The 12,510-nt window shown below is 41.0% G+C and overlaps 1 protein-coding gene across 1 annotated transcript; it reads left to right on the forward strand.

Moving 5' to 3' along the window:
- Positions 1–62: 62 nt before the first annotated feature.
- LOC128643884 (protein-serine O-palmitoleoyltransferase porcupine) lies at positions 63–11,273 on the forward strand (the record flags this gene model as incomplete). The annotated part of the gene is made up of 5 exons (XM_053696656.1): positions 63–170; positions 2,468–2,531; positions 3,624–3,709; positions 6,907–7,017; positions 8,322–11,273. Coding segments are annotated over 5 exons (471 nt in total), but the record flags the coding sequence as incomplete, so codon positions are not given.
- Between the last annotated feature and the right edge of the window lie 1,237 nt (positions 11,274–12,510).

Raw genomic sequence — 12,510 nt, forward strand, 5'->3', positions numbered from 1 at the left:
GTTACCTAATCCTTTTACCCCATTACCTTGTCCTGTCTCTGACACCCCTCGTCTATGTACAGCTAATAACTCCACTTTCTGCTCTACATTCAGATGTTTTCAAGAGTGCACTGAAACTTGGGACATTTCACGCAATTATTGTGACATACGCGGCAAGTGCTCTGCTACATGTGAGTAACTTGTATGTGAATGTACAGACCCAAACGTGCGCAGCAGTTAAAGGGGCATGAAATTCAACATTTACACTTTTATGACTGATGTCATTTTAAGAGACTTTCCAAATTACTTTTATCATCAAATTGGCTTTGTTCTCTTGGTTTCCAGAGCAACAATGCACTACTGGGGGCTAGCTGAATACAGCTAGTGAGCCTACCTAGGTATGCTTTTCAAAAAAGGATACCAAGAGTACAATGTAACTTTGATCATTAAGATACATGTAAAAGTTTTATAAAAGGACATGCTGTATTTGAACCATTTGGGTTAACTAAGGTTATTACATGTGTTTCTAAATGTCTTCACACAAGCAAGATTATCTAGAAAGTTCAGTGCTAAAAGACACTTAATACGATTCTGTAAATATAAATTTTACCTTGAAAACTGGGTATCCCATTAAAGGGACATAATACTCATTTGCTAAATCACTTGAAACTGATGCAGTATAACTGTAAAAAGCTGACAGGAAAATATCCCCTGAGCATCTCTATGTAAAAAAGGGAAGATATTTTACCTCACAATGTATCCAGCTCACTAAAGTAAGTGTTGTGTGAATAGATAGAGCTGCTGTAAAGCTGCAAGTTAAAAACAAAAAACACAATAGCCAATCAGCAGTGCTGAGGTCATGCATAGCTTTGCTGTGATATCATGTGATTTCATAGTAAACTTTCCTAACCCCTTCCCGCCCATACTTATTGTCTACATTGCAAATAAGTAAATCATTTAAATAATTCAACGATGGGGTCGGGTCAGGAGGGAGTGCCTATAAACGCTAGCCACGCCCTCCCACCCGTGATCCCATTTAGAAAGAGCCTTTGGCTTTAGTACAACCAAATGGCTATGACGTTCTATGCCGTCCTAAGGGCTTTAAAGCCCAGTGTGGTTAGGACGGCATAGAACATCATAAGGTCATGAAGAATTAAACTGAATAGGAAAATAACATGACTGTGCCTGCACACGACAGATGCACACTCCCTAGGAAATCCTGGGACTAAAGTCTCTATACAGTTGGGTGTGAATACTTAGGAAATTATGAGGTAAATATCTTCCTTTTTTACATAACGATGTTCAGGTGATAATGTCTAGTCATCTTTTTACAGATATGCGGCATCACTTTCAAGTGCTTCAACATTTGGGTATCGTATCCCTTTAGGGCTTCATTTTTGTATGTGAAGAAGCGACACATACATTATAGTACAGTACTCAATAAAATAATCAGTTTAAAACTGAACATATAATGTAAGAATCTTAATCAAACTATAAAATTATATTTTTGACATTTATTTAATGCAATGAATTTGTATTCAAAATATGCAACAACAACAACAAAATGCAGTATAATTCTTATTCAAAGTGTAGAGAAAAAAAATGTACACAAAAAAGACATAATTAAAGGGACGTGAATCCCATATTATTTATTTCATGAGTCAGACAGAGCATTCAATTTTAAATAACTTTCCAGTTTACTTCTATTATCTAATTTGCTTAGTTCTTTTGATACCCTTTGTTGAAAAGCATGTCCAGGTAGGTTCAGGATCAGCAAAGCACTACTGAGAGCACTGCTACTGATGACTGCACATATACCCCTCTTGTGATTGTCTCATCTGATGTGCTCAGCTAGCTCCCAGTATTGCATTTCTGGTTCTTCAACAAATGATATTAAGAGAATAAAGCAAACATGAGAATAAAATAAATTGGAAAGTTGCTTAAAATTGCATGCTCTATTTGAATCAAGAAGGGAAAAAATGGGTTTCGTGTCCCTTTAATGTACAATGTACTTTAAATATTCAAAGCATATATATATATATATTTTTGTCTCTGTTGTAGAATGAGTCCTTTGAGTATGTGTGAAGTTTTCTCACATGTTACAGACGAGGCAGGAAAGCATATATATGTATAACTAGAAGCAAATGCAAGTAAATAAGAAAACACCCCAATTTGATTTGTATTTCCTTCAAAATATGTTATCAGTGCTGGATGCACCTTGCTACATTTATCCACTGCAGAGAGCTTTATTACTTATTTCTTTGGTAGGCAGCTCGCCACTCGCAGGTTCAACTCCTTTTTTAGAGAAATGAGTGAGATCTGACCATACAAGGGTTGGCGTGATAATTTGCTCCATGCTGGCAAATACTCAGACCCTAAGAGACTGCTGGATTACATGGAGGATGGCTATATGGTGAAATCAGAGATGTGTTGTTTGTGCATAAAGAATATGCTACACTGTACATAAATAACAAGTATCTTTTTATAGGGTCTCAGTTTTCACCTGGCTGCAGTGTTGCTGTCTTTGGGCTTCATAACATATGTGGAACATGGTGAGTCTCAAATGTATCCTGTGACGCTTATTGTTGTCCGTCTAAAGGTAGAGAATCTTGGCTCATTTGTCCTAGGTGGCGCATAAAAAAAAATAAAAAAAAATGTTAGGACATGGTATAGAGTCCCGCCCCTGAGCTTCTGCAATACTGCTTACAATAATTTTTTTAGTTTATTACCTATTTGGGAGCATACTTTCTAAAGGGTTTATCTGTGTATCTCTTTTCATTCAGCTATCTATGTATATCTATACCTAGAATTAAAATATTTTATCTTTAAAAAAAATAAAAAAAATATATATATATATATATATATATATATATATATAAAAGCAATAAAAGAGAGAGAGCACTCGCCGTGTGTATAATCCAAATTTATTTAAGCATGTTAACGTTTTCGGGGAGTAACCCCGTCCTCAGACAAGTGACAAAAACTTGTCTGAGGACATTATATATAATGTATACCATGAACTAGGATAATATCAAACAGCAAAGCCTTATTTAGGTTTTGGTGCTGCACTAGATGTAGTTGTTATACCAGCTGCAGAGTATGAAATATATGAGAAATTGATTGTTTATTTTTGTATAGGAAATAGCTGGTTTTGTTCTTAATACAGATATTCTTATTTTATCACTTTCTGTACACACACATGCTTCCTTATATTATCACTGTCTGTAAAACAAAGCAAGTATAGAAACTTCCAGTGTAGGTGGGGAGGCGTTCAGCTTTTTTGCCTATATTTTACATCTATAGGATTATTAGCAGAAGGATGGAATATAGTCATAGTTTTCCACCCTTGGTCATGAAGGTATTGAAATGTACTCGCCTTGCACGATTTACCTTTACTGACTGAAATGCAAGGCCTCCTACTCCTGACAGTAAAGTATGTGCACTAGTGGCTTGTGTTTAACTCTAGCTCTCAAGTGTTAAATGTACTTTCAATAAATTCCATAGTATTATCCGTATGCAAACTGCTAGTTACCATTGCAAACTTTCGACACTGTGTACAACAACAAGTCACCTCTCCCGTTACTCCCAGTACTGTGCATTACATTTTATTAGGGTGCCCTCTCTGCTTCTTTTGTCTTTTTCAGTTCTAAGGAAGAGGTTGGCTGAGATCTTCAGTGCCTGTATCCGGTCCAAAGTATGTCCTCCACATTGCAATCACCGGAACAAAAAGGTAATGTCTTGCGCAGTTACACCCGTACAAGCACACACTTTCACACCATATACTCGCCCATAAGAAGCCTTCAAAATGATGAATATCCAGTATGTGTATGCTCCTACAAATGTATGTATGTCCTGTAATACAGCAGCTGGTACAAACGCATATCATGTAATACACAAGCTGGTACAAACACACATATCCTGTAATACACAAGCTGGTACAAACGAGCATATCCTGTAATACACAAGCTGGTACAAACACGCATATCCTGTAATACACAAGCTGGTACAAACGAGCATATCCTTTAATACACAAGCTGGTACAAACGAGCATATCCTTTAATACACAAGCTGGTACAAACGAGCATATCCTGTAATACACAAGCTGGTACAAACACACATATCCTGTAATACACAAGCTGGTACAAACGCGCATATCCTGTGATACACAAGCTGGTACAAACGCGCATATCCTGTGATACACAAGCTGGTACAAACGCGCATATCCTGTGATACACAAGCTGGTACAAACGCGCATATCCTGTGATACACAAGCTGGTACAAACGCGCATATCCTGTGATACACAAGCTGGTACAAACGCGCATATCCTGTAATACACAAGCTGGTACAAACGTGCATATCCTGTAATACACAAGCTGGTACAAACAAGCATATCCTGTAATACACAAGCTGGTACAAACGAGCATATCCTGTAATACACAAGCTGGTACAAACGAGCATATCCTGTAATACACAAGCTGGTACAAACGAGCATATCCTGTAATACACAAGCTGGTACAAACGAGCATATCCTGTAATACACAAGCTGGTACAAACGCATATCCTGTAATACACAAGCTGGTACAAACGTGCATATCCTGTAATATACAAGCTGGTACAAACGCATATCCTGTAATACACAGTGCATTGCTCGCAAGAACGTCTTACATTCAGGAGTCAAAGCTTTGCTGACCTGTGTACACTAGGGGCGGGGTTTAAAAAATCCCATAGAACCAGTCATCGATCAACATGCTGACGCTTTGCAGCACTGCTTATTTGCATATTTGACTATTCTCTTCAAACAGTGCAGCCGGTGTAAAGCGCTGTTTGAAGAGAACAGCCTGATGTGGAGCAGCGCTGCAAAGCAAAATCGCTAACTGTTCCTGCATGTGACCTATTGTTGTTATTTTTTTTTTTACATAGTTATTAATAATAAATTGTGCATTTTATATATAACATTGTTACAAACATTGTTGCGTGCACTGCTACTATAGGTATTAAGAAATCAAAAAACAATAAAGTTCTTGGTGGAGGTGCGCCTACGGTAACGGAAGCGAAAGTCAGTGCAAACAATCCGATGTGAGGCCGCTCTTCTGTAACGTATGTCGACGGTTGGGAAATCTGTAGTGGGAAAACAGGAAGGCGCCAATAGGGTGATAACGTCAAAGACCCTGACGGGTAAGTATGAGGAAAAAGGGTACTCACAAGCAGGGCGGCACTTAGACGTGCCAAAACAAGCGGGCCGGGACCTCAGCGTCGCCCGGAAGACTCACAACGGCAACAACCAATCCTCAGGCCGGACCAAGTTCCGTGTGGCCAGTCAGGAACGCTGGATGCTGCCACACCTCCCTCTTCGTATGCCGATTCCGATCACTGGCAGAAGGGTAGGAGATAGGGATATAATGTGTATGGCTCTCCCGAATACCGAGAGTTTGGTTACCATAAACCAACAAACTGGATAACAAACTGGATAGAGGAAGGAGCAAACTCCAGCAAAGTTACTTAAACAAATTTATTTAAAAGTTTAAAAACAATGCATAAAAGCAACGCGTTTCTCGGCTACACAGAGCCATTTCATCAGGCTGTTATACATATTCTAAAATGCCTACTGCTTTAAACACTTCCTCTAACCAATCAAAACACTTGAAATTTGCACACCCCCTCTCCACCTCAGCGTGCGTGTCAATCACAGCTGATATGGAGAGTGCATGGATTCATATGCGTGCCACTTAAAATTGACTATTTTAATATCGTCTTATATATAGTGTCTGTTCTAATTAAACATTATATTAATGGTCACATCACAACTATGAACACATACAATTATTGCGATTTGTCCTGTGTGTTTCATGTAAATAGACATAATATATATTTATAAATGAGCATTCATTTCAGGGTTAAATACACCATAGGTCTTGCACATTAGCTTCTAATCGGAGCTAAACTTACATGATATTCTCATTTAGTCAAGTAACATATCAATAAATATTGCTCCTTATTATAGACTCACAAATCAAACCGTTTGTACAGTTCACCAATACAACACACAAAGATTACTCAATCACAGTTAATAAATTAATCTAAACCAAACAGATAGAACAATATTGGAAAAAATAAACCCTATAAACCATACAGAACTACAATTACACCATAAAAAAGACTGATCAGCTATTTAATGTTTCTAAAGTGTTCAGACCATCTGATGCTCAAGCGTCTACAGGTGCGCCCTATGTATTGAAGTCCACAAATGCAGGACAATAAATAAATCACATAATTTGATGCGCATGTCATCCGATAACTCATTTTATAAGTTTTAGAAGTCGTATTTGATTTAAAGGTATCTACATTATGTGTTATATAATCACACATTTTGCATTTTTTGTGATTACATTTGAAACTACCCTTTCTTTGTATTTTGCAAATGATGTCATTATTGGTATTGTTACTGGTCAAGTTGGTCCTGTTTTTAACCACTTTACTAGGTGCCAAAATCCTTTTCAAATTGGGTGCTCTTTTATAAATGATTTATGGTAACCAAACTCTCGGTATTCGGGAGAGCCATACACATTATATCCCTATCTCCTACCCTTCTGCCAGTGATCGGAATCGGCATACGAAGACGGAGGTGTGGCAGCATCCAGCGTTCCTGACTGGCCACACGGAACTTGGTCCGGCCTGAGGATTGGTTGTTGCCGTTGTGAGTCTTCCGGGCGACGCTGAGGTCCCGGCCCGCTTGTTTTGGCACGTCTAAGTGCCGCCCTGCTTGTGAGTACCCTTTTTCCTCATACTTACCTGTCAGGGTCTTTTACGTTATCACCCTATTGGCGCCTTCCTGTTTTCCCACTACTATAGGTATTGTCATTTAAATTCATTGAACACTTTTTTTTTCTTTTTTAACTGATTGAGTTGTCCATGTGTGTTTATTGCAGGGTCCCTTTGTGTTTGTGATTAATCTCCTGTTTGCAGCGCTTGCTATACTTCAGCTCACGTACCTGGGATCTCTGTTTGATACAGAGACAGATGATATAACTGAAGAAGAGGTAAGGGGGAAGGCATATGAGTGACTGAAGAATAGGAGATATGGGGGGGAAGCATAGGCGGTCAGAAGAAGATGGCTCACTGCATTCCTACACTAAATTTGTACTTTGCTTTCTAGATATGTGCAAATATTCTGCATTTGTTATTCGTAAAAAGGGCAACACACAAATATCTGTGCAATACAGATATTTACTTGTTGGGTGTTTACGAATAGCGAAATGAGACAAATGCAACAGTCTTAACTGTTGGACTAAAGCAAAGTAGAAACATCAATCCTCCAACTGATTAATTAAAAACCTTTATTAGTGAATTTACAATACAGGGTCCATAGAAACAACATTTTGGGCTTTAGTGATTGCCCTTAGTCATGCTTATTCAATAATAACTTTATTAATGGTGTTTAAATAGGCTTCCCAAACCGCCAAAACCATTTAAAGTCCAATATCTCCCATAGTGGCCAATCTCCATAATGAATCCTACCAAAATGCAGACCAATTAAAATCAAGATTCATACCTTTTAGGGCTCATAGTAACCAAATGATAAAGCACTCATGGATTAAAACCAACAAATAAAATTATTGATTTCATTATATGATTAATTAACCTATTGGGTTAAGTGGTATACTTTATAAACATTCATGTATTTTATTTTATTCTAACCTTTTGTATTAATTGCTTAATTTAATTATATTCATATAATTCATCCACTAAGGGTACTAAAGTATAATATATGTGATGGTCAATATTTTTTGTATTCACTATGTTGTCATTATGTAGATTGTCCACTAGAGGGGGATATTGCACTTTATAGGGTTATTATTGGATGAGCATGAATAAGGGAAATTGTTATAGCCCAAAACATGGCTTTACCTATGGACCCTGTATTGAACATTCACAAATAAAGGCCTTTTTCTAAGCAGCTGGAGAATTGTTTCTACATTGAAGAATTTGGTTTGTTCAGCCACCTCCTTACTGCAAACACTCTAAAGTGCTGTCGTCACATTTTTTAGATTTGGACTAAAGCAAAGACCACGGCCATTTTTGACATTTGTTTCACTAATAAATAAAGAATGCTGAATATTTGCACATTACTACTTTAGTTCCATTCTCCCTCTTGTAATAACCTTACCACATTTTCCTATTTCCCTCTCTCGGTTGTATCCTTTCTATTTTCTCCTCTGACTCTTTCTCTTGCATTTCTTCCCTTTTTTTACCTCTAATATCCTCTCCATCCTTAGCTTCATGTGTTTCCCCTCCACTCAGAATTTAGTTTTATCCCTATTTCTTGTTTTTCTTTTCTCTACAGGGTTATGGAATGTCCCATACAATATACAAATGGTCAGAGCTGAGCTGGACTGGACACTGGCTGACGTTTGGGTGCTGGGTGTTTTACCGTCTTATTCGTTGAGGGACAGGATGTGCCTCGTCAACCTTTCATAGGTTTATAAGCGTCAGTTCATGAGAAGTTTATCTGCTGAGCTTTCATAGGATCCTGTCCTCAGCTGAGCAAGTACTCCATACTCTAGTGTTTTGCCTCCCGTGGATGAGCAGGTACTCGCTGCTCCTGGAACTTTCATCTCCGTATTACGTTGTTTACACCTGAGGCTCCAGCCTAAATCTGAGCATTTCAATGACATATTCTGGTTACAAGCAACAGTTTCATATTTTTCTTTTATTTTGTTCTAATTGCTGTATATTTTCATTGCTATAAAAGGCCAAATGCCATAATGTATTAACAAGGGCTGGAATGTAAAAAACAAACAAACCATTTACTCCTTGTATTATGTTATGTGTGAGACCACAAATATTAAACCCATCTATGGTTTTTGGAGCTGCTGCAATCCCTGCACAAAGATGCCCTTAGCTAACCGTGATCTTCAATCTCTCTTAAAGGGACAGTCAAGTCCAAAAAAAACTTTCATGATTCAAATAGGGCATGTAATTTTAAACAACTTTCCAATTTACTTTTATCACAAATTTTGCTTTGTTCTCTTGGTATTCTTAGTTGAAAGCTAAACCTAGGCGGCTCATGTGTTAATTTCTTAGACCTTGAAGGCCGCCTCTAATCTAAATACATTTTGACAGTTTTTCACCACTAGAGGGTGTTAGTTCATGTGTTTCATATAGATAACATTGAGCTCATGCACGTGAATTTACAGAGGAGTGAGCACTGATTGGCTAAAATGCAAGTCTGTCAAAAAAAACTGAAATAAGGGGGCAGTCTGCAGAGGTTTAGATACAAGGTAATCACAGAGGTAAAATGTGTATATAACTGTGTTGGTTATGCAAAACTGGGGAATGGGGATTATCTATCTTTTAAAACAACAAACATTCTGGTGTTGACTGTCTCTTTAAAGTCTGACTGTAGCTGTGTGCACATTCCCATGAAGTAGGCACTCAGCTAAGGGAGAATTGTCTCGGCTCAGGTATTATGGCCCCAGTTGAGCATGTCCTCAGTTGAACTTTCATTAGCAAGAAGCATGCCCTCAGCTGAGATCTAAGTGGCAGGAGGCCTCTTAGCTAAGCTCATGTTCCCAGGAAGTATGCCCTTGCTGAGCTCACATTTGTAGGAATTACATCACCAGCTGACCTCAAGTTGTCACAAAGGGTGCTGTCAGATGAACTCTTTGTAGAAACTTAGCTGAATACACATTCTCAAGAAACATTACCAGGAAACATGCTCTCAGCTGAGCTTGCAATCCTAGGAAACCGTGCCCTCAGCTAAGCTCAAACCCCCAGGGAGCGTGCCCTCAGCTAAGCTCAAACCCCCAGGAAGCGTGCCCCCAGCTAAGCTCACATCCCCAGGGAGCGTGCCCTCAGCTAAGCTCACACCCCCAGGAAGCGTGCCCTCGGTTAAGCTCACATCCCCAGGAAGCGTGCCCTCGGTTAAGCTCACATCCCCAGGAAGCGTGCCCTCGGTTAAGCTCACATCCCCAGGAAGCGTGCCCTCGGTTAAGCTCACATCCCCAGGAAGCGTGCCCTCGGTTAAGCTCACATCCCCAGGGAGCGTGCCCTCGGCTAAGCTCACATCCCCAGGGAGCATGCCCTCGGCTAAGCTCACATCCCCAGGGAGCGTGCCCTCGGCTAAGCTCACATCCCCAGGGGGCGGGCCCTCGGCTAAGCTCACATGCCCAGGGAGCATGCCCTCGGCTAAGCTCACATGCCCAGGGAGCATGCCCTCGGCTAAGCTCACATCCCCAGGGAGCGTGCCCTCGGCTAAGCTCACATCCCTAGGGAGCGTGCCCTCGGCTAAGCTCACATGCCCAGGGGGCGGGCCCTCGGCTAAGCTCACATGCCCAGGGAGCATGCCCTCAGCTAAGTTCACATCCCAAAGAAGCGTGCCCTCAACTAAGCTCACATCCCAAGGGAGCATGCCCTCGGCTAAGCTCACATCCCCAGGGGGCGGGCCCTCGGCTAAGCTCACATCCCCAGGGAGCGTGCCCTCGGCTAAGCTCACATCCTCAGGGAGCGTGCCCTCGGCTAAGCTCACATCCCCAGGGAGCGTGCCCTCGGCTAAGCTCACATCCCCAGGGAGCGTGCCCTCGGCTAAGCTCACATCCCCAGGGAGCGTGCCCTCGGCTAAGCTCACATCCCCAGGGGGCGTGCCCTCGGCTAAGCTCACATCCCCAGGGGGCGTGCCCTCGGCTAAGCTCACATCCCCAGGGGGCGTGCCCTCGGCTAAGCTCACATCCCCAGGGGGCGTGCCCTCGGCTAAGCTCACATCCCCAGGGGGCGTGCCCTCGTCTAAGCTCACATCCCCAGGGGGCGTGCCCTCGTCTAAGCTCACATCCCCAAGGGGCCTGCCCTCGGCTACGCTCACATCCCCAGGGGGCGTGCCCTCGGCTACGCTCACATCCCCAGGGGGCGTGCCCTCGGCTAAGCTCACATCCCCAGGGGGCGTGCCCTCGGCTAAGCTCACATCCCCAGGGAGCGTGCCCTCGGCTAAGCTCACATCCCCAGGGAGCGGGCCCTCGGCTAAGCTCACATCCCCACGGAGCGGGCCCTCGGCTAAGCTCACATCCCCAGGGAGCGGGCCCTCGGCTAAGCTCACATCCCCAGGGAGCGTGCCCTCGGCTAAGCTCATTACCATAGTTACCTTATCAGATGCACTCATTTCTCCTGGGCTTACTACCTCCTAATTGTTTCAAAATGTTATTGTGCTGCTCATGTTCTAAGCTGCAAGCCACAGGCACGACTGTTCATGTTAAGAGATCCGGCCCTTCTCTGATGGTACTAACAATAAAGCTCTGTTTTGTAACCCTGTTCTCTTCCTTCTTTATGTACAAGACAAGGTTCACCACTCATACAGTTATGGATACCTGAGAGCATTTATTTTGTGTTACTATAGAATAACTCATCAGCCAAGTCTTAAAGCTTTTACAACAAATGAACATCCTTATTGCAGCAATTATTTTTCAATATCCAAACCCCACCCATCAATTACCTTATTTTGAGGAGCCAATCTGGGCTTTAGTCTGCAGACAACAAGGTTAGACACAGTCATAAAATTAGTATAAAATGCAATTGCTCTGCAGGTGATCAATCCAATTAGCTTTGAGAGGTCAGCATTTGGCACTTTTCAAGATATTAAAATTAGAAATGGCTCATTTTTCAGAACCTAATCACATGGAAGGGGGCAAAATAAATAAAGAAAATATATTGCAATGTTTTATTATGCATAACTAAACATTTTATATAAAAATCTCAGGGTTTACTGTCCCTTTAATACGGCTAGTTTGTGCCTTGTGTCACATTCTTCTTAAAGGGACAGTAAACACTAAATAAATGCTAGATAGAATGATGCATTCAAAGAAAACATTATTCTGAGAATAACATGTAGATTTATTTTTTAAAGTTTCATTCAGTGTTTAAATATTGACAAAATAAGTGTAAAGTTTTAGGGCACGATCCGATATACGGCGTAGTTTTCGGCACAAGCGTAGGAACCCGCGCCGCCCGTAATTTCACCTCGCACATCGGGCTATTACATATACGGAGCCGGCATTTCCTAAATGAGAAACTAGTGAAGTCCAGAAATAAGCGTAAGTACAAATTTCTGGAGTCGCCAGGGACTTACGCCACTTTCAAAACTGCCGGCGCCTAAAAAAAGTAACTAAAATAACAAATCTCCCGTAAAAGTCTAACATGCCTCCCAAAAATAAGCCCGACACGTAAGACCCCTATTTATACTTAGTTGATATTTATTTATTAAGTAGTGTTAGTTTTATTTACATTTAATAGTAATGTTAGAATTTTGTAAATTAGGTACATTTAGTTCATTTAGGGGGTGTTAGGTTAGGGGCTAGCTTTATTGCGTTGTGGGCTATGGTGGTTTAGGGGTTAATAGACTTTATTAGTTATTGTGGTTGACAGGTAGATAGACATTGCGCATGCGTTAGGTGTTAGTTGATTTTGCAGGCATTTTAGGGAGTTACGGTGCTTTTTAGTCAGTGCAAGGGTTGCTGCGCCTGCAATTTGTGGCGAGATGAAATGGA

The sequence above is a fragment of the Bombina bombina genome, unplaced genomic scaffold (assembly GCF_027579735.1).
Source record: "Bombina bombina isolate aBomBom1 unplaced genomic scaffold, aBomBom1.pri scaffold_757, whole genome shotgun sequence".
Taxonomy (NCBI): Eukaryota; Metazoa; Chordata; class Amphibia; order Anura; family Bombinatoridae; genus Bombina; species Bombina bombina.